This window comes from Odocoileus virginianus, unplaced genomic scaffold (genome assembly GCF_023699985.2).
Source record: "Odocoileus virginianus isolate 20LAN1187 ecotype Illinois unplaced genomic scaffold, Ovbor_1.2 Unplaced_Contig_23, whole genome shotgun sequence".
Taxonomy (NCBI): Eukaryota; Metazoa; Chordata; class Mammalia; order Artiodactyla; family Cervidae; genus Odocoileus; species Odocoileus virginianus.
The window spans coordinates 1,212,642-1,234,398 of record NW_027224340.1 but is presented as its reverse complement, the minus strand read 5'-3'; the positions used below and the strand labels follow the sequence as shown (position 1 = coordinate 1,234,398).

Sequence of the window (21,757 nt, the reverse complement as noted above, 5' to 3'; positions counted from 1 at the left end):
GTGGAAAGTGCTATGGGAAAAAAAAAAAAAAAAACATAGGGAAGGGTGGTACCAGGAGGTGGAGGAAGAGGCAGAATGCTGTGGTATTACAAAATATGATCACCAACAGTGCCGGTGGCGTCCAAGACGTGCTCCTAACCAGTGGACTATGGCAGAGGTGATGGGAGGTTAGGTCTCCTCCTTACTAGTCTCCTAGTAAGGAGACTTCACCCCAGCAGACTGGGGCCAGAGGTTTTCCGCTGACCCTAAAGGAGCACGGAGCGGGCCACGTGGCAGGCAACTGTGGGGGATCTGAAAGACCTAAGGTCAGCCGCCCGACAGCCCAGAAGAAGCTGGCCCTCAGTCACACAGCCACCAAGAAAGGAAGCCTGCCAACATCCACACGAGTGTGGAAGATCCTCGCCGCACGCCAAGAACCTTGATTGCGGCCTTGGGAGACTGCGCAGAGGACCAGCTAAGCCGCGCCTGGACTCCTGTCCCACCGTGATATATAACAACCAATGGATAGGAAAAGTGATATAACCGTGATAGAGGAACCCGTGATACAACAAAGGAACCCTGATATCACAAACAGGTATTGTTTTGAGCTGCTAAGCGTGTGATAACCAGAAAACTCACACCCCCAGGGCAGTCAGAGGTAGGGGTCCCCTCTAGAAGTGAGCTCTCCATAGGCGGTAAGTGGGAGTGAGCCAAGAAGACAGCTGGGGACAAGTGTTCCAGGCAGAGGGAGTGGCCAGGGCGGCTGAACGCAGGCCACGGCAGGCCTGCTGCTTCTGTGGAACTCAAACAGGTGGCGGGGGCGGGGGGCACGAGTGAGGGAGGGGGTGCAGAGGGGAGCGAGGAGGGCTGGGGTGAGTGATGGGGGCAGGAGAGGAAGGCAGGGAGTGCGGAGGTCAGTGGGGCGAGACTGGGTGGGCGGCCGGCGTAACGGGCCGTGCGTTGCGACCCGAGTGAGTAGGAGGAGCTCGCTCGGGGGCGGGGTCACCCGTGGCGCACCACCGAGAGGCTGGGGCCTCGCCGCCTAGAACGGCACCGGAAACGGCCAGCGTGGGAGCCGGCTCTTCCTGCGGGTACCGAGGGTGGGCTAGGGCGCACCACCGAGAGGCCCGCGATTTCGCTTCCTAGAACGGCGCCAGAAAGGGCGGGGCCAGCGGCGGGCCTTTCCGACCGGCGCAGAGGCGCAGCTGTTCGAAAGAGAAGATTCCCCCGTGCTCTTCGCCAGGCAGCTGGGGTGCGGCTGGCCTTGATAAATAAGGACGCGTCCATTCCGGCCCAGGGACCCTGCGGGGAGCGCACCCGCCCCGACCTCCATACGGGAACTCGCTGGGTCCCTCTGGCGTCCGTCCTGTGGACCCCCCACCCAGGGCATCGGCCACCGCTCTCTCGGCTCCCTGGTTCCGCGGGGACGAGGGCGAGGTCCGCGAGGACCTGCTCCGTGCGAATCGAGGTGAAGGAGATCTCGGCCCTGCACCCGCGGCTGGGGAGGCTGTCAGGGTCCCTCTTCTCGGCTTCGACACTGCTGCGGGCCCTCTGACAGGCCCAGGGCCTACAGACTGCTTGGGTGCATGTTTGCCCTTGGACCTCAAACCCCCTAGTAATCCCATCTCTTACTGAGACCCTGGCTTCTAAAAGCGAGTGAGGTTACCAGGGAGTCCTGCTGCAGCTAGATACCCAAAGTTTCATGTTCCAGGCGGTCTGGCCCAGACAGTGAAGGAGCTACACTGGAGTGACAGAGCACGTACCTTTAGGTCAGGGCTGTGTTCTGCTCTGGCAAGGTAGATTGCGTTTCCTGCGTGGCTGTAGCGGTTACCAGGGCTACAGATCTGTGAAATGAGACCAAAACAATGACCTCAGATCGGTTCCACTTCTAACAATTATTGCTTGGTGTGCACAGGGCTTAGAGAAGTGAATATGTCCAGTCTCTGCCATTAAGCACCTGCTTGAGTTAGGCAGACAGGATGATTATCTAGAATATTTTGGGAGCAGCAGTGTGTACAGTCTCCAGCCAAGTAACTAGGGATTCCGGGATGAAAAAAACAGGATCCTTGCCCTCAGCTCATCAGGAGACTGCACATCAGTGACAAGCCACAGGTAGAATGACGAGAGTCCTTGTGGGAGAACAGTCCTTGGAGCCCAGCCAGCAGATGCCAGGCGCAGTGGGTCCAGGGACCACTCCTCTCCATCGAGTGCGTCAGCATAGAGCCAGGATGAGTTTACATCTGCCCTGGAGAGCCATGGGCTAGAGGGTTGATGGCACTTTCCTGTTGGTCTTGGTTTTCACCTGTTTCCTACTAAAACTAGACCTCAGCTCAAACTGCAGCCTGGCTGACTGGGGCTCTGATCCTCTGCCCTAGTTCTACCTGCCTCCCCAGCAGAGATGCCCCCATATTTGTATGCTTCCCTCAGCCTAGATAACCTGCCATCCTCAGTTCTGGCTCCCACCTAATGCTGAGAACAGCCTTTTCCCAGAAGCTACATCCAAGAGAGCCTTCAGAGAGTGACATTGGCCTGAATCTGAGTCAAGTGTATGTACACATTTTCATTTAGAAGAAACCAGACTCTCAAATTCTTGTCAAGATGGTAAAACTGTCCAGTCATTTTCTGTGTTGCCTCTGTGCACGGGAGACTGGATGAAGACTTAGTATCCGCTTTGACTTAAAGGAAGTGCAAAGGATTTATCCCTCAAAACATACTTCACTTGGAATGTTACCATCTAGAGCACCACATTTTGGGGTGAGACAGCCTGGCAGAATATGAACCTCCCGGGAGATCAGGTGACCACATAGGCCATGGGAGGTCTCTCAAGGATGACTTGAGGACTCAGAACAGGATCTGCTTTCTTGGGAAAGTGCTTTCTCCTATCTTGTGAAGATTTCTTTTGCCTGCGGTTAAAGAGCCTGAAGTTTGTCAAGCTTTATCCTAGAAGTCCATTTGTTAGCACTGAGGGAAGAGGTAGGTTAAGGAAGCTCAGAAATAATACAGAAAAGGAATAGGTGAAGCTTCTTAATCATGCTGGTATTGCTTCTACAGGTAACTGGGCCTGACCTGTCACTGGGACTGACTGATTCCTGTTTGAATTTGTGGTGATATTGGAATGCTTTTAGATGGGATTAGGAACAGAGGCTGTCAAATTTTTTTAGACAATGCACTTAAGAGCCTAGTTGATGGCTCCCTGGAGCTTTGGCGCTCAGTGGACAGTCAGCTCCAGTTAAGGCCACAAGGAGAATGAGAGCCTGGTAAGGAAACAGGGCATGGGGTCAGGGAGGCTTCTCTGAGAAGAACCCTCAGAGCAGAGCTCTGAGTGAGTGAGGGGCCAGCACCAACCAGTTCTTAGGACCTGTTTGTGGGCAGCCAGGTGCTGAGGCAGGAAGGACTTGGAATGTGTGGTGAACCTAAGGGTGCTTGGGAAGGGGCAGGGCAGCAGTGTGAGGGGAACCATGGGGGATTTGGCCAGGGATGTGATGAGGTTCACTAGCTGCTGGGTGGAGGATGGACTCAGGAGGGCCAGGGTGAGGGTGGGAGTGAGTTTCATCCGGGTGATGGGCAGTTAGAGGAAGCACAAGCTGGAATCAAGACTGCTGGGAGAAATATCAATAACCTCAGATATGCAGATGACACCACCCTTATGGCAGAAAGTGAAGAAGAATTAAAGAGCCTCTTGATGAAAGTGAAAGAGGAGAGTGAAAAAGTTGGCTTAAAACTCAACATTCAGAAAACTAAGATCATGGCATCTGGTCCCATCACTTCATGGCAAATAGATGGGGAAACAGTGGCTGACTTTATTTTGGGGGGCTCCAAAATCATTGCAGATGGTGATTGCAGCCATGAAATTAAAAGATGCTTACTCCTTGGAAGGAAAGTTATGACCAACCTAGACAGCATATTAAAAAGCAGAGACATTACTTTGCCAACAAAGGTCCGTCTAGTCAAGGCTATGGTTTTTCCAGTGGTCATGTATGGATGTGAGAGTTGGACTATAAAGAAAGCTGAGCGCTGAAGTAATTGATGCTTTTGAACTGTGGTGTTGGAGAAGACTCTTGAGAGTCCCTTGGACTGCAAGGAGATCAGTCCTGGGTGTTCATTGGAAGGACTGATGTTGAAGCTGAAACTCCAATACTTTGGCCACCTGATGCAAAGAGCTGACTCATTTGAAAAGACCCTGATGCTGGGAAAGATTGAGGGCAGGAGGAGAAGGGGACAACAGAGGATGAGATGGTTGGATGGCATCATCAACTCAATGGACATGAGTTTGGGTAGACTCCAGGAGTTGGTGATGGACAGGGAGGCCTGGTGTGCTGTGGTTCATGGGGTCGCAAAGAGTCAGACACGACTGAGTGATTGAACTGAACTGAACTGATGGGCAGTACCTTCTGTGAGGGTCGCACATGGCTCTCATGGCCTGTAGCTCTAGAAGCACATAGTCTGGTCCCAAATATAAGAAGTGGAGAAGGAGCAAATAAAGGGCAGGGAAACTCCACAATTGGGGGCCAGACAGCAGTCATTGGTCCATGGTGCACATGAATCCTGCTGGACGCAGGTGTGGAGATGCCACCCCTGGCAGAGGAATAAGAATTCTTTGGTTAGAGACTTCCCTGGTGGTCCAGTGGCTAAGATGCCACCCTCCCAATGCAGGGGGCCCGGGTTCAATCCCTGGTTAGGGAACTAGATCCTGCATGCCACAACTAAGACCTAGCAGAGCCAAAGAAATAAATTTAAAAAAAAAAAAAAAGAATTCCTTGGTGAGTAACTGAGTAAATGATGACATTTACCCAGGTGAGGAAAACGGAAGAGTGAGATTGGAGTGGGGGTGTTCTGGGAGATCAGTTCTTTGGTCATGTCCAGCCTGAAACATGAGATGTCTGGGTGGCATATACCAGCAAGAAAGGAAGGGGGCCCTGTCCGCATGCCTCTGCCACCCCTTTCCCTGCCCATCTGTCACTTTGTAACTCAGTTCCTCCCAGACATTCACTTAATCTAACAGTTCATGGTCTTGTTTCTCTCCAGCCTCAGAAGGGTTGCTGGCACTCTTCTGTTCCAGAACTTCAGTTCCAAGCTTGGAAAAATAAAGTCCTTTCTGAAGAAGTAAATTTACAAGGGACTTTGTAGGCGAGAGGATTTTGCCCTTGACCATTCTTGACCCTTGCCGGCTTCCAGGGGGCCTTCCTGTGCCCTGAAAACAAGGATGGAAAAGCCCACAGGCAAAAAAAAAATAAGACCCGGACCCCAGAGGCAGAAGTGCACGTGCAGAAGGACACTGCCAAGGAAGAGAAGGCATCTGGGAAAGAAGAGCCAAACCAGAGCCCCACTTTGGCCCAAAAGCACAGGAAGGAAGCCCGCCTCAGTCCTGAGAATGAGGAGCACATATGTGAGGCCTTTGATGCTTCGTTTAAAGATGACTTTGAGGGAGTTCCATGTTCACTCGCTTCCAGAGGAAGAAGCCCTATGAATGCAGAGAATGCGGGCGCATCTTTAAGCACAAGACGGATCACGTTCGTCACCAGAGTCCACACTGGAGAGAAGCCCTTCCGGTGTGCCCAGTGCAGGAAGACTTTCAGGCACAGCTCTGACGTGACCAAGCACCGGAGGAGTCGCACCGGAGAAAAGCCCTGTAAATGTAGCGAGTGCGGCAAAGCTTTTAACTGCAGTCCAATCTCCTGAAACATCAGAAAACCCACACTGGAGAGAAGCCATATGGATGTAAGGAGTGTGGGAAGACCTTTGCCTACAGCTCATGTCTCATTCGCCATCGGAAATGTCACCCACAGAAGAAGCAGACCCTTTGCCCACTGTGTCCCGAGTCCATCTCTGTGCAGCCTGGCAGGAGGCCTGTGTCCCTGGGCTGGACAGCAGTGCTTCTGCAGTGAGCACCGGGGACCCCACTGTCCCCCCCACCTCGGCTGGCTGTGCCAGCAGTGGGGTGCTTTGTCCTGGTGCCTTCCCTCCTCTGCTGGAGCACCATTCCTTGAACTTGGCTCCCATCCCCAGGAACTGGACTCCCTGTGTGTCTTCCCGGCTCAACCACCATCCCAGCTGAGCAGCCTGGCTTACCAGGTGGACCACTCAGGACACTAAATGCTGCCACCATGGGCACTTCCTGCCCTGGCCACGTCAGCTCCGGGATCTTGATGGCAGCTTGGATCCAGCTTTTGCCTGCATTGCAGCTTTTCAGACACAAGACAGAAGGCCAGCTCTCCGTTCAGGTGAGTTCCACTTCTCCAAGCCTGGCTCCCAGGTTCTGTCCCACATCCTGCACATCCATGTGCGTGCCTGCCCTTGTCTTCCCTCCAGGAGTGGTCTGGCTGGGCCTTCATGCTCTCCTGGGTGGGGGTGTGGCTTGCCCCAGAATTTTGGCACAGTATAAGAGGGATGGGAGGGGCCTGTCATCCAGGAAGTAATACAGCTTTTTATCAGTAAAATGTTGACACCTACATTTTCAGCTGTTTGGACCCAGAAAACTAATAATGACCCTGGTCTTAGGGCCTCCTCCATCAGAAGACAGGAGAGAGTGCTCCCAGTGCAAACGTCTCTCCAGGTTAAGAGTGCTGTTCTTTCTAAAAGCTACAGCACTACAACAGCTCTGCCTGCACCAGGCACCTCCATTCCACAGCTCAGTGGGCCCTTCTCCTGTACCAGCAGCCCGGCCCCAGGTGTGGCCGGGCATAACCTGGCACTGTGATCCTGCTGGCACAGTCCCAGAACTGGAGATGTGATGAGGCAGAATTGTTCAAACAGGTGCCGGGGGGCTGGCTTAGGGAAAACACACCTGGGATCCTGGTGGGAAAGGTTGCTGTAAGGGATGCTACTGGGACATTTGGCAAACCTTGGGTCTCGGCTGTCCACCAGTGGGGGAGGGGGGACATCAACATCCAAGCTCCCTGGTTTGATGGCCTGCAGCCATCTCAGACAATGTCCTTGTCATGAAGGATGTCCGCTGTGGTCTTCAGGGCCACAGAACAAGGTCACAGTGTCTGCAGTTTGCTCTCAAAGGGTGAGCAAAGAAGCAATAACAACAGTACACAGACACTGAGTGAGTGACAACGCAGGCTGGCAAACCTTCTGTTAGGGGATGGATCATAACTGTTCTTGGCTTTGTAGCCACAAGATCTCTGTCACAACTCAGCTTAGCCATGACATGCAACAGCAGTCAGGCCACAGAAACAAACAAGCACAGCTCTGTGCCAGTAAAGCTTTATTTTACCAAAGCAGGTGGTGGGCCAGATTCTGCTGATTCTAGATGAAGGATATGTGATATGTCCTGGGGGTTTGGCTTGTTTTTTATTAATTATGGTTTATAATATCCCATGATGAGTATATTGTTACATATAAAATATTGTTGTATATAAGATATTGTTGTATAACACACATTAATACCATAGATGGAAATATATCACATGTACTGTAGAAAAATTATCACTCTCTATGTTAGTGTGTCTCCCATATTATTACAAATAGGAAGCGCTTTTTGTGGCTACCTAATGATCCGTCGTAAAGGAGATCAGTCCTGGGTGTTGATTGGAAGGACTGATGCTGAAGCTGAAACTCCAGTACTTTGGCCACCTCATGTGAAGAGTTGACTCGTTGGAAAAGACCCTGATGCTGGGAGGGACTGGGGGCAGGAGGAGAAGGGGATGACAGAGGATGAGATGGCTGGATGGCATCACCAACTTGATGGGCATGAGTTTGAGTAAACTCCGGGAGTTTGTGATGGACAGGGAGGCCTGGTGTGCTGCGATTCATGGGGTCGCAAAGAGTCGGACACGACTGAGCAACTGAACTGACTGACTGACTGAATGATCCGTTAAATAAAAAGCCGACTTAACCATTTCCTAACATGTAGGCTCTTTCTAGTTTAGGTCACTATGAACAATGCAGGAAATATCTTTTCCACATTTAGGGCCAATGATGGGTTGCCAGAAACAGACTGACGGATGGAGATCTTGCTGGCAAATACTTCCCTCCGGGTTGTGGCCCAAAGGTGCTCCAGCAGCTCATAGACAGCAGGTGAGTTTTAATCTCACCAGTTTGTTAGAAGAGAAGAAACACTCTAATCTGATGTCATTGATTTCCAGAAAGGAAGCGGGTGCAAAGAGCATAGTCCCTCGAGCCGGGGTCACCGACTCACCCTCATGCCTGGAGATGTGGGGCCTCGGCCGGTTCTCACCTCCTTGTGCCTCCAGTTCCCCAGACATCGGAGCATTGACGGTGCTCAGCCTGGTCACTGCCTGTGTGTGACCTCAGTGCCACGCTGACCCCCAGTTTAGCCTCTGTCAGCTCTGGTCACGTGTTAGTGTCCCTAGTGGGGGGACATTGGCCCAGAAGCATGAGAGGTGGCCGTGCAAGCAGACAGCCTTCAGTGCCTCTCCCAGGAAAACAAGAGAGACATGAGAAAACAATCATGCAGCCCCTACAATCAGCCACCGGCTCTTCTGCCGCCTGGTGTTTGGTACAAACTGATGGTCTCATTTCTCATTTCTTCTGAATTAACCATTGTGACACCACACTACCTCCAAGCACTGAACCCCACATCCTTCAGATATAAATCTATTTTGATGGTTTTGTTGGCTATTGCTTTTCAAATGAAACTCAAATTCCAGAAAAAGAAAACCTTCTAAGTAACCTGAGCCAAAGAAAAAACCATAATGAAAGTTATAAAATACTTAAACCTGAATGATAATGAAAATACAGCTTGCCGGAACCCATGCATCTGTGGTCAGTTAATCTACAACAAAGGAGGAAAACTGTACCATGAAGAAAAGACAGTCTCTTCAGTAAGTGGTGCTGGGAAAACTGGACAGCCACATGTAAATCAATGAAATTAGAACATTCTCTAACACCATACACAAAAATAAACTCAAAATGGATAAAAGACTTAATGTAAGACCAGATACTATAAACCTCTTAGAGGAAAACAGGCAGAACACTTTTTGACATAAATTGCAACAATATCTTTTTGGATCCACCTCCTAGAGTAATGAAAATAAAAACAAAACTAAACAGATGGGACCTAATCAAACAAAAGTTCTTGCACAAAGAAAGGAAACCATAAAACAAAAACACAAGCTACAGAATAGGAGAAAATATTTGCAAATGATTCAACTGACAAGGAATTAATGTCCAAAATATACCGACAGCTCATGTAGCTCAGTATCAAAAAAACAACCCAGTCAAAAAATGGCAGATCTAAATAGACATTTCTCCAAAGAAGACATACAGATGGCCAACAAACATATGAAAAGATGCTCAACATCACTAATTATTAGAGAAATGCAAATTAAAACTACAGTGAGGTATCACCTCACACTGGTCAGAATGGCCATCATCAAAAAGTCTACAAATAATAAATGCTGGAGAGGGTGTGAAGGAAAGAGAACCTTCCTACATTGTTGGGTGGAATGGAAACTGGTGTAGCCACTGTGGAGGACAGTATGGAGGTTCCTTAAAAAATGAAAAATAAAGATACTATATGATCCAGCAACCCCACTCCTGGGCATATATCCAGAGAAAACCATAATTCACTGAACAGAGGAATGGATAAGAAGCTGTGGCCCATTCACACAACAAAATACTATTCATCCATAGAAATAACTGAGTACCACCACCCTCTACAACACGGATGATGCTTAGGGTAAGAGCCAGGCACGGAAGGACAAACACTGTATGACCCCACTTACATGAGTCCCATCTCGCTGTGTGTGTTCATATAGATCAGTTGCCCTGCAGCGGGCACATGTGTAGGAAGTGGTTACCAGGTGGGAGGAGGACGTTGAGGGTTTGACAGGTACTGTTTCTGTTAGGTAGGGGTGACAGGCACACAGCACTAGGAATATTTAATGCCACTGAATTACTTACAGTTGGTTAAAATAATAAATATTATATATTGTTTTATCACAACAAAAAAAGTCTGTTGAATTTGATATGCTAGTAACAAAATGCAACTTTCTAAAGCTGTCATCCATTTTAGCAACAAAAATGGCATTTTCTGGCAAGTTGAAGATGTGCTTACCTGCTGACCCAGAAACATCACTTGCTGACACGCCATAGAGGAACTGTGGAACATGGGCCTAAAGAGACATCTACAGCAGTATTTACGCTGAAGTGGGTAAACAGGCATCAGTGTCTGCGGGTCTCAGACACAGCACTGCACAGACAGGAGGACACGCAGTACGATTTCAGTTATGACCTTGTGCAAAGCCGAGAAAACAGCATGTCACTCGGGTGCATATGGGGAGAAGCAAGAGCAGCTCCCCAGCAGGCAGGGCTCGGCGCCTGGTGGCCTCTGCTTCCTGAAGTGGGTGCCAGCCGGGCGGGCTATGGTCCACCCCCATAGTTTCATCATAGTACATACACCCTATGAAACAGTAGGTTGTTTCCTCACAATCCTGTTGCCAACCAGGGTGGGGTTCCCCACGCTCCAGAGCAGCATGGTCCTGTGACACCTTCCAAAGCTGAAACGGCGGAAAGCAAAGAGGCTGCTACCTCGTTAGAACACATCTCATTCAGGGTGCACAAGACAAATCAAGATGACGCCCCGAGACACGGTTAGCAGCCCTCATGCCTTGGTGCTGAGCCTGGATCCGAAGGAAGGAGCTTGGCGTGGCCGCTCTTAGCCAGTGGCTGATTATAGACTGGCTGCGTGATTGTTTTCTCAGGTCTCTCTTGTTTTCCTGGGAGAGGCACTGAAGGCTGTCTGCTTGCACGGCCACCTCTCATGCCCGTGGGCCAATGTCCCCCAACTAAGGACACCTGGAAGATGTCCTGCTGGAAGATCTGGAGAGGAGGCAGCTTTCAGCAGAAGCTTGTGCGCTTGAATGCACAGAAGCCCATTCAGGCTGGGAAGGCTGGCAGGGCCCAGGAGCCCTGGACCTGGGGCAGAGATGGGCAGAAAAATGGTGATTGGCTGAGAGTAATTAGATCCCCTCAGGTCTCCCCACCCTCGTAGGAAACAGAAGCCTGCCTCCATCCCTCTGAAACAAGGAGCAGGACAGAATGAAGAAGAGGATGGGTGAAAGTCCAGCCCACAGCCACCTCTGTCCACCATCAGGGAGGGCACACTGGAGGGCTGTGTGCACACTCATCACCAGCACCCCCTCCCCAGCCATCTCCCATCTCTGGAAGCAGCCACCAGCCACACTCCAGCCAGAACCCTAAGGTGTCCTCACGCCCACATCCCAACCAGCAGCGGATACGGTCAGTTCTGTCCCCCGCACGCCCTCCCCCAGCCTCCTCTCCACCTCGCCCATCTCTCCCTTCTCTCCTGCCTCCCCACTGCCCTGAACCCATCTTAAATGCACTCTTCACTCCCTGCTCAGGACGTTTGGTGGCTCCTGGTACAAGAAGAATGAAATCCAGGCTCCAAATTGACTTTAAGACCACTGTCCAGCTTGTTTTGGAGTCAGGGACCTGTCCTGTTCCACATTGTACCCCAGCCTGTGACTCAGGACCTGGTACCAGGTCAGGCAGAGGAGGGCAGGGCCCTTCCAGAACCTACAGGGCTGGGACCCACCTCGAGTCTGGGGCAGGAATCAGCTTCTCAGGCACCTTTTTCTCCAGCTCCAGGTGTGCTTCAGCCTCTTTCTCAGTTCTCATCCTGGTCTCACCACCCACCAAGGAAGGCCCCTCCCCACACACTTGGTCCTTCACATGTCCCTGGTCATCCAGTTTCTCTGCTGCCGTGGCAGCCACCTGGGACCAGATGTCTCCTTCTCCCTGATGAAACCCTCAGGCCTGGGGCTGTGGCTCCTCTCTTGCTGTCTTCTGTCCTGTACCTGCCCAGACTCAGAGGTGGCCATGGGGAAGCAATTCCGCTGGACATCCACCCCTGGTGGATGTTCATGGAGTCCTCTTTCAGCTGTTGCTTTTCCCAACGAGAGAGTGAGTCCACTTCTCTTTCTGGCTGTAAGATCCGGAATGAGAAGGAGACTTACTGAACATCAGGAAATTCAGGAAGAATTCCATGAAAAGGTTATGGGAAAATCTGTAACACTCCTCAGGTCCTAAAGTTTGGGAACACACTTCAATGGCAGGGTAGTTTAGGGGGCATTTGAGACACCCCAAAAAGAGAGGAGGACTGTCTTCAGCAAGTTCCCTAGCAAATGATGGCCGTCCATGCTAGGGAAAGAGATACTCCCGAAGATACTTTGGGTGGAACTTTTCTTCTTGCGGACGGGAGCACTCCAGTGACTATAAGAACTGTGCTTGTAGAATATGTGTGAGCCATCCCTGCCAGGCGCGCGCTGCTCTGGAAGCGTGTGCAACCGGGGACTGAGAGCTCAGCAGACGAACCTGGGGCGACTGACCTCAACAGGCTGCGGGCTCCGGTGATCAAAGGCCAAAGATACTTGTGCGGCAGCCCCACTCGGCAGCGGACCAAGTCCCGGCCTCCGGCCGGCGCCGCACGGGTTAAGGAACTCCCCTCCCACCGCGGTGCCCCGCCCACCGCCCCGCGAGGTCACCGAGGCAGTGGTCCTCCCAGCACCCAGAGAGTCCCGGAAGTGCGAGCTGCCGGGCGGGGCGGGGCGCGGGTGCACTTCCGGCCGGCGCCCGGGCGGCCACCTCCGGCTAGGAAGGTGAGTGGGTACCGGGCAGCGGTGGTGGAGGCTGCCAGGGCTCCTAGCCCCCCCCTGGTTCTCCTGCGTTGTCCCCGCGGGCTAGGCCCCGCCCCCGCAGCCGCCTCGACCGGGGGTGGGGTCCGCAGCGGGCATACTGTCCCCGAACGGTCGCGGGTGCCCGTTTGAGAGGCGCCTCCCCACGCTCCCGGAACCCCGGGGACGGGAGCTGTGGCGACCCCACTCTGCAGACGGGAAAGAAGCTCAGAGCCGCCTCTGGCCCGAGGTCGGTGGCCGGACGCAGCCCGGGCTGCCTGCTCTCTGCTGCGAGGCGCCCGGAGTTCGGGCCCTTTCCCACGGGTCACAGGCTTCAAGCTGGGGAAGAGAGAGTAGGCAAGGTTCGCGCCCGGGCCAGGGCTGTTTGTGTCCCCTCCGCCTTCAGCCTGTCACAGCAGCGTGGAGGTGGAGGGTTTGCGTCCATGTGTGACTGCCACCTCCCCTTAGACAGCCCGGGTAGGGGTGGCCGTGCCTTTGCCCGGGTAAGTTCCCCGGACCTTAACTATGGGTCTTAGAAGGGATGAGAACCTGCACCCAGGTTCAGGACTGCAGCCCCGCCCTGTGACAGTTTACCTAGCCGCCGGTGACCTTTGCCATCATTAGGGGCTGAGATCTGGTGGGGGCTGACCCGGAGGAGCCCTGTGGCTGCTGCCTCCCTGCCTACTTGAATCAGGTACTGTCTGCACCATTGCTGGATGTACGTTAACTTTGGTCTTTCCCCTGCCCTTTTTTCACCCCCAAATAAGACCTTCTACTTCATTAAAGTGTGAAAGAAAAACTCTCCCCTTGGTCCAAGCGGTTGTTGCAAAGCAGATTAAAGGAGGGTGTTTTTGACCCGGAGGAGACTGAGCATCAGGGTGTGCTGGGGCCAGGTCTGCGGCCTCTGAGGGCTCCGTGGAGGGTTTCCTCTCTGGAAGAATCTCCTTGAGAGTTAACCTGGAATGTTCATGCTCCAGCAGGCAGGGTTTAGTTTTTGTCTTCCCCAGAGCCAGCGGCCCCTAGCTGTGACAGGTTTTTCTGGAAGAACAGCCTGCTTCTCTCCATGGGCAAGGCCTTGGGTTGGGAGAACATTCTGTTCTTGCAGGTGTGCTGGTGCTGTGCACCTGGGGGGACGAACAGCTCCAACACTCTGGGCCCCACAGGTTACCTCTTGGTATCCCTTACCCCGGGAGGGAGGCTCTGCCTGCGGCTGATTGCCACCCCCCAACCCTGGCACATCCCTCTCACCCCCTCATCCTGCCATGGTTTTCATTTTCCCAGGTCCCCGGTGTGCACTCCTTCAGCAGGCCTTGGGGGAAGATGGCGGCCCTGGGGGATGGTCAGGAGCCCCCTCATGTCCTGTCCCCGGTCAGTTTCGAGTCACCCGGGACACCTGGAGCCCACCACCATGAAGCCCAACTTCACCTCCACCTCCACGGTCATCAACATGGTACTTGCCTCCCTGCACCATCACTGCGGGCAGGCAGCTTGCTGGGTACTGGGGCTCCTGCACCCTGGTACTTGAGTTGGGACTCGGGCAGTGGTGGCTGAGCTTTGGGCTGAGCTGTGTGAGCAGTAGCTCCCTAGGGGACAGTCCCCTGGACTGTGTTTCTTTAGGGGATCAGTGCTGCAAAAAAAGCAGCCTTGATGGCCAGGCCTGTGTGACAGAAGCAAGTCACCTTGTCTCTCCCAGCCTTTGCTCCCACGCCAGGAAATAATGTTTAGAGATCTGGGCAAGCTGGTTTGGGTGGGGACCCCTGTGGAGATGGAGCCACCAACCTTGCTCCAGCCCCCAGCAGGATCTTGGGGTGTCCACGTGTAGAATAGCCAGCAGCTGGTTGGGGAGGATGCCCCAGCCCTGTGGCATGTGGTGCCCCGGACCCTGCTCACACTCAGTCATCAGAGTCCGGGGCTTCCTTCCCTGTCCCACGTTCCACAGGAGGCCTGGCCTCACTCCTCTCACAGTGGAGGACACAGATATGCTGGTGACAGCTGGATGGGGGCCCAGATGTGTTCCATTGCTCTCAGGGCAAGTCTGAGCCTGTGCTGCTGTCCTGAAGAGCTGGCAGTGTGCCCAGGGCCCACTCTGTGCCCAGGGTTCTCACTCTTAGCAGGTCCTGGCATTAGAGCAAGTAATGTTATGGCAGCTGAGATGGGCTGAGCACCAGCTATGCTGGGTGGCAGCTGTGTGCTGAGGGCTCTGTGTGGGGCCAGAGGAAGCCAGGGGTGGGCGCTAGCACACAAGGACAGTGAGGCCCACAGAGGTCGAGGGGCGGCCTGAGGTCACACGCAGTCAGAGGTAATGGGTCAGTTGAGGACTGGAGTAGGAGCTTCTAGCGTGCCCTGTGACGGCCAGGCTGGGGCACGTGCAGTGGGTGTGGAGCTGGGTGCTGTCCGCAAGGAGCCCAGACCCTGCCCCCCGGGCACACACCTGTGTGGGGCTGGCAGAGCCAGCTGCCTCTGCCCACACAGCGGTTTCAGGGCCCCCACACTGCCCCTGGGGGCCTGCACTTCACCTCCAGCTCCTCATGTCACCCTCACACCAGCCTGGCGAGTAGGTCCTCCTGTCGCCACATATCTGATGGGGACCTGGAAGCCCAGACCTGAGGCTGTGGAGACCAGCAGAAGCCAGACCCCACAGCCTGACTCAAGCACTTGCCCTCAATGCCCTTGCGGGCCCAGCGCGCCATAGCTTCTCCCCGAGGAGGCAGACCAGCAGGACACAGGACTCAGGAGGGGCTGTCCTGAGGATAAGAAAGCTGGTCCCCAAGCCCCTGCAGAGCAGGGCTGCCCCGACCTAATCTCGCCCAGCCACGGGCAGCACAGGCCCAGAGGCCGGTCTTGGGTGCTCTGAGCCATGTCCAGGTGCCCTGAGGTGCCTGAGGGTTGCCCAATAGGAGGGAGTGGGGCTTCACCCCTCCCCACTGCATCCAGGCTATTTTCCAGGGCCGAGAGAACCCCTCAGGCTCTCGAGCCTTTCCTCTGCTGCTGAGGCTTCGCTCTTCAGGGGTCCACAGAGGCCTCTGCAGGAAAGACCCCAGCATCTCAGGAACCTGCCCAGAGCCCTCCAGCCAGTGAGGCCAGGACTTCTGGACCCCCAGCCTCCCAACTCCCAGGTCCAGGTTGGTGAGATGGGCCAGAAAGAGCATTCGGGGAATCCACTCTGGCAGGCCTGAGGGACCCTCAGACACAGCCAGGCCTGAGCCCAGTGACCCCCCAGAAACCCACCCCACCTCACCTCAAGGACCATTTCTGAACCTACAGCTGAGCACAGTGCTGGATGCCAGGGAAGGCCAGAGGGTGTCCTTAGAAGGGAAGCCCTGGTCAGCTGGAGTGGGGCAGGGAGCAGCATGGGCCGAGGGGACGGGGCCTGGTCCGTGGCAGGGATGCTGGGGGAGCGGTGCAGGCGCAGGGCAGGGCGCGGCTTCTCTTAGATCGCTGCTCCCAGAGACTAAAGCGGAGCCACGCCCAGCTCCACTGGGCTGGGCAGCGGGCCTGGCGCAGTCCCTCAGGGAGTAATGCCCTGCAGGCGGAGGGCTGGACCCCTGGGGCTCACCGGCTGGAGGAGGGAGGGGCCCCTGGCCAGGAGGCAGTCTTTGTAGAGGTGCCCCTGACCTGGCGCCTGAGACAACTCCAGGTGGCCAGTGGCCAACCCCACCCCCCTGCTCCTCTCCTGCAAGTGCGTCCAGGCCCAACAGTGCACTTTCTGGGCTGTTTTACGAGGAAAACTTTGAGCCAAAAAACCACCCACTGCCTTCCCCCTGGAGCAGCGGCCACAGTAGCGCGCTGTCCACTTGAGCCTCAGGCCTGTGGGCCGCGGCCAGGGTCGAGCAGGCCTGTCACTGTTGCTAGTTAAGAGTGGCCTGCCTTCGGGCCAAGCTGTAACCCTTCCATCACAGCCACCCTGGAGGTGCCCAGCGTAGGGGGGCATAGTGCTGAGCTCTGAGAGGCTGTGTCAGGATGCGGCCGTATGAGCAGGCTGTCCACCTAGCGGGACGCCCAGCCAGCCCCAGGCTTGGGTGGTTGAGTGACAGCGGCTGAGGGCAGCAGCCCAGAGCTGCCGGTGCTCCAGGCCCGGCCCCCCCACCTCCCCCACTGCAGTGCAACCATGTGGTGTCTTGGGGCCCCTCACACACCCGTCTCCTGAACCCTCCAACCCGTTATGGCTCTCAGGAGCCTCCAGAGGAGGGGAGATGAGCCCAGGCCCACTGTGACCCCCAGGCTTCCCCAGCGGCAGCCCTGAGGTGCCCTCTGGGCCCCCACAGGAGGCGAGGCCATCAGACCTGGACTTCCAGGACATGGCGGAGGCCCGGATCTGCAGAGACACCTGCTGGTCAGGTGAGTGAGTAGGCCGCACCAGGGCCCTGCCCGCAACAGTTACCTATGGCTGCTGCCCGCCAGGCTCCAGGCTGTGGGAGCAAGGTGGGCTGTGTGCCCACCACACAGCCAGGCCCCCAGGCCTCTCTCGTCCCTGACTCAGAGCACTTCCATCCCCCACAGCCTGTACCCACTGACACCCATCCTGTTGCCTCCACTGTCTGGGCTGTGAGTGCTGCCCAGGCCCCTGTAGCCCCCACCTGTCCAGCTAGTGTCTGCCCTAGCATCGCTGCCACCCCAGACCGGCGCTCAGGGAGTCGTCCTGGCCCCCCTTCCCCCAGTGTATCCGCCCGTCTCCGGTTGCCCCCTAAATCAAGCTCTGGCCCCATCCCCTTCTCCCCAAGGCCTGAACCTGGCTTCACCCACCCAGGCGCTCAGCCCCTCCGTGTCTCTGCCGCCTCACCCTGCCCCGCCTCTCCCCCAGGGAAGCCCTTGTGGTGTCCCCTGGGGGTCCGTGAATCAGCTCAGGGGCCTGGAGAGGTGCCTCCTCGGAGGACAGAGCGGCAGCTGCTGGCTTCCCGGCTGGAAGCCTCGCCCCTGCAGGGCAGTAGCCTCGGGAGTAGGGGCTTTTCTGTTTGGCTCCGAGTCTGAACCTCCTGTCTGCCCTGCCCCTGAGCAGTCCACGCAGGTCCCATCCGCTCCCACCCTGGCACAGGCACCCGGGGTGGGACGGGGTTCCGTGAGGGACGGCCACTGAGAGCCATCCGCCTCTCCTGCTTCTCTCTTCAGGTTCGGAGTCGGAGCCAGAGCAGGCCCCGTCGTCTCCCTGCCCGCACGGTCCTGAAGATGAGGTGCACCAGGCTGGGGGCGTGCTGAGGACCCTGCTGAGGAGCCTTCCCCGCAGACCCGGGGTTGGGGACCACTTTGGGCAGGAGCCCAGCCTGGAGCGGCCAGCAGGCCAGCCACCGAGGGCCGGGCCCCGTTCCCAGAAGAGAGGCACCTGGCTCGGGTCGCAGGGAGCCTCCGGAACGGAGGGCAGCCCAGGGTGCACGGTCGAGCTGGCGGGCAGCCTGAGCCGGGGCTCGGGCCTCGGGACCCAGCAGGGCGGCCCGCGGGGCGGGAAGCCGCACAGGTGCGAGGCCTGCGGCAAGAGCTTCAAGTACAACTCACTCCTGCTGAAGCACCAGCGCATCCACACGGGCGAGAAGCCCTACGCCTGCCACGAGTGCGGCAAGCGTTTCCGTGGCTGGTCGGGCTTCATCCAACACCACCGCATCCACACGGGTGAGAAGCCCTATGAGTGCGGCCAGTGTGGCCGCGCCTTCAGCCACAGCTCGCACTTCACGCAGCACCTGCGCATCCACAATGGGGAGAAGCCTTACGAGTGCGGTGAGTGCGGCCAGGCTTTCAGCCAGAGCTCCAACCTGGTGCGGCACCAGCGGCTGCACACGGGCGAGAAGCCATACGCCTGCAGCCAATGCGGCAAGGCCTTCATCTGGAGCTCGGTGCTCATCGAGCACCAGCGCATCCACACGGGCGAGAAGCCCTACGAGTGCCCCGACTGCGGCAAGGCCTTCCGCGGCCGCTCGCACTTCTTCCGGCACCTGCGGACCCACACGGGCGAGAAGCCCTTCGCCTGTGGCACCTGCGGCAAGGCCTTTGGCCAGAGTTCCCAGCTCATCCAGCACCAGAGGGTCCACTACCGGGAGTAGCGGGCGCTGGGGACGCGGGGTAGCAGCCTGGGGTTGAGGCGGCATTCCCGCAGCGGGCTCCTGCCTGCGCGCCCTCCTGGTTGGCACAGCTGGCATCACATGCCATGTCCCGAATAAATTTTTTGTACTTGATGGAGACAAGAGGAGGCCCAGGAGCTGACTTCATCACCATTTTGGGCTCTGTGCAGGGGGTGGTGCAGATTGCATGTGCATGTGGGTCAGTAAATAACAAAAATGGACCTAAACCTGGAGATTTCAGTTGGATACAGGGCTTTTTATTTTTACACGAATAGAAGCAGTGTACCATGCAGGGTATGAAAACCGACTGGAATCTAAAGCCCAACTCTACACTTAACTGTAAGGTTAGACAAGTTAATCTCTCCAAATGTGTTTTCTAATTAGGAAAAAAAGATATATTAGGGCTCTCAAGAGAAGCAGAGGCAGTTGGAGAGACGAGTAGGTTAGGAGTTGGCTCCTGAGGTTACAGAGGCTGAGACGCCCCAAGACCTGTGTGGGCGCTGCTGGAGACCTAGGAGCATCAATGGTGTAGCTCCAGTCTGGAAGCAGGCAGGCCTAGGACCCAGGAAAATGCAGTGTTTCAGTCCACGTTCAAGGGCAGAACCAGACTGATACCCCAGTTCAACAGTCAGAAAGGAGAAGTTCACTGTTACTCAGCCTTTTTGTCCTATTCAGTCTCTCACACATGAAGGTGAGAAGCCCCAGTACTTTACTCAGTCTACTGACTCAGATGACCATCTCACCCAGAATAATGTTTGACCAAATATCTGGACACCATGTGGCCCAGTCCAGTTGATACATAAAATTAATCATCATTAGCAAGGATAAGATCATACTTGATGCTGTAGAGTTGGCCTCATTCCTCCTCCTATGGGTGTTCTCTCTCTCTGGGACACAGACTAGAGCTCAAAGGAGCCCCAGATCTATTGCTTCTATTTTACACACTAGAGGGGAAGGGAAACAGTCCAGAGGGGTTCTGCTGGGGTCTTAGGCCACTTACTGTCCATCCCTGGGCTAGGGGCTCTAACCAGGGAGATGGGCTCGGAGATTGCCATTCAGCCTGATTCAAAGTCACACCGGTGGCTGGTGGCAGGATGCTGGAATGAGCAGACAGAACCACAAGTTCCTCTGCCCACATTTTCAATACCGTTATTGTCCATGTGCTTGTCTTTGTCAGTTGCAATGCATCATTCCATATGGGGCTACCTCAGTATCTCATAAGTCTGAACTGGACGAGGGGTTAGGATGGACCCAGACTCCTGAGAAAGGAGCATCTCCAAGGCCGGGGTCAGAGCTTGCTGAAAAACATCCCCAGACCCCACATCAGGGAAGACAGATTCAGTAGACCTGTGGTGGGGCAAGGGAATCTGGATTTAGCTCCAACACCCCCAGTGATGACAGTGTGCCAGGCTTGGTGGCCTGTGGCCTCACCCAGCCCCTCAAAGCAGGTGTTTCTGCATGGGCGACAGTCCCAGCCCTACTCAGACACCATCTGGAAGGGGGCCAGCACCGTTGGACTGCCTGGCTGAGGCCAGGGGTCTGCCCTCCAGCGCCAGCCCTCCCAGTTCTGCCCTCTGGGCCTGTCATAGCCTGGCTGTACTCAGCGGAGGAAGAGCCCTCAGGACTTGAAGGTGGTGGTCACGCTAGAGGCCGTCTACTCGCGTCTGCGGTTCTTTCCTAAGCGCTGGGTTCCTGGACTTGCCTCAGCCGCGGACAGTAACGTTCTCACCTCAGACCGAGCCTGCACGCGCCCTTCCTCCCCTGGGCCGCCCCAACAACCCAGAACTCTACTCCGCCTCCCAACCCCATCCACCAGAGTCTTCTGGAGTCACGAGTTGGGTGCTGTCCCTTGCTTGCTTGCTTTCCAGAGTCTCTCCTACCGCGCTTAGGGCCCTACGCGCCGAGCCTCCTTGCCCTTTCCCTCCCAGGCTCTGTCTCACCGCCCGCTTCTTCGAGGCCCCACGGCGAGTTGCCACCCAGCACCTCGGACAGCTCCAGGGAAGCGCGCAGGTCCACTGTCCCGAGGCTCGCAGGCTCAGCCCAGCGGCTCCCGGGGTCGCCTCTCCGGAGACCTCTGTCCCTGGCCGGGTTCCCCGCGGGCCCCCCGAGCTTCCAAGAGCTCCGGGAAGTGCTGGCGGCGCGGGGCGGGGCTCGCTGTGGGCGCGGCGCGCGCTTCCGGCTCCCGCGGGCGCTGCGGGTCCCTCGGCCCTGCGGCCCAGCTGGCGGTGGACGCGGTGTCACGGCCGGCCCCCGCGGGCCTTCCTCCCACAGTCCGCAGAGCTGCGTCCGTGCTCCAAGAGGGCCCCCCCCCCCCCCTGCCCGGTGGGCCCAGGGACCGGACGGCCGCAGGCCAGGTTCCCAAATCATGCTTCTCTCTCATTTTCGGGAGTCCGCTGGAGGAGTTGACAATCCCGGGAGAGGCCGGGTTTCGCTTTGGAAGAAGCTCGTCTGGGAGTGTGCGGGCGGAGCTTGTGAAGTCCAGGCCGCTGCGCCCCTGCGGGGAGGCCCCGAACACGGCCCCATCCGCGCCGCTGGGGTGTGTTTCCCTGAGACCTCCCCACGGGTCAGCACGACGTCACCCGCTGTGACCTCACCTCCCACTCCGCCTGCCAAGGGCACCAGGCCAGGCTCTCCTCTTCTGGAGGGGGGGACCCAGTGACACGGTACTCCCCTCTCGAGCGCCGGGCTGTGTCCCTTTGGCCATAGTCCTGACCTCGGCATCTGTCATTCAGTGTACGGCCCAATCTCCTCCCTGCTGCCCTGCCGCCTCGTCCCAAGGATCAGCCAGATTCCGGGTCTCAGGGGAAACTGAAGGCTAGTCCTCAAGCAAGACAGGTTTTAACAGATCTTTTAATTTTTTTTGTTTTAATTTTAAAAGTTTATTTGAGCAAAAATCATTTGGAATCAGGCAGCCCCAGACCGGAAGTGGTTAGGAGGGCTCCCAGATTTCCGTTTCTTTAAGGACATTGCCGGGGGTGGGGAGGGGTGGAGACAGGTAGTGAGTTGGAGATCGACTTGTACACACTGTTATATTTGAAATGCTGCTGCTGCTGCTAAGTCGCTTCAGTCGTGTCCAACTCTGTGCGACCCCATAGACGGCAGCCCACCAGGCTCCCCCCGTCCCTGGGA

At 56.0% G+C, this 21,757-nt stretch overlaps 3 protein-coding genes across 10 annotated transcripts in view; 2 read left to right on the top strand and 1 right to left on the bottom strand.

Annotated features, from left to right (window-relative positions):
* Nucleotides 1-10,094, bottom strand: part of LY6H (lymphocyte antigen 6 family member H) — a 31,367-nt gene extending 21,273 nt beyond the window's left edge. The window contains exons 1-2 of the mRNA XM_070464438.1: nucleotides 10,004-10,094; nucleotides 1,743-1,823 (exon numbers count right to left, since the gene is read on the bottom strand). The gene's annotated coding sequence lies outside the window, so the exon portion shown is untranslated. The remainder of the gene's footprint in view (nucleotides 1-1,742; nucleotides 1,824-10,003) is intronic.
* On the top strand, nucleotides 60-7,824 carry ZFP41 (ZFP41 zinc finger protein). Its single transcript, XM_070464432.1, is given in 6 exon segments — nucleotides 60-574; nucleotides 5,005-5,209; nucleotides 5,212-5,410; nucleotides 5,413-5,497; nucleotides 5,499-5,641; nucleotides 5,644-7,824. Coding segments are annotated over 5 exon segments (675 nt in total). The 5' UTR covers nucleotides 60-574; nucleotides 5,005-5,182; the 3' UTR covers nucleotides 5,865-7,824.
* A 2,363-nt stretch (nucleotides 10,095-12,457) lies between the features above and the next one.
* GLI4 (GLI family zinc finger 4) lies at nucleotides 12,458-18,751 on the top strand. 8 transcript variants are annotated; one of them, XM_020881051.2, is made up of 6 exons: nucleotides 12,530-12,566; nucleotides 13,206-13,275; nucleotides 13,863-14,031; nucleotides 15,528-15,703; nucleotides 16,847-16,919; nucleotides 17,688-18,751. In XM_020881051.2, exons 3-6 carry the CDS (start codon nucleotides 13,902-13,904, stop codon nucleotides 18,608-18,610), a joined length of 1,302 nt encoding a protein of 433 aa, XP_020736710.2. In that variant the 5' UTR covers nucleotides 12,530-12,566; nucleotides 13,206-13,275; nucleotides 13,863-13,901; the 3' UTR covers nucleotides 18,611-18,751. The 8 variants fall into 8 exon arrangements, with proteins under 8 accessions (XP_020736708.2, XP_070320517.1, XP_020736712.2 ...); XM_020881049.2 differs by lacking the exon at nucleotides 13,206-13,275 and having other exon boundaries at nucleotides 12,458-12,566; XM_020881050.2 differs by lacking the exon at nucleotides 12,530-12,566 and having other exon boundaries at nucleotides 12,573-13,275.
* Nucleotides 18,752-21,757: the final 3,006 nt, after the last annotated feature.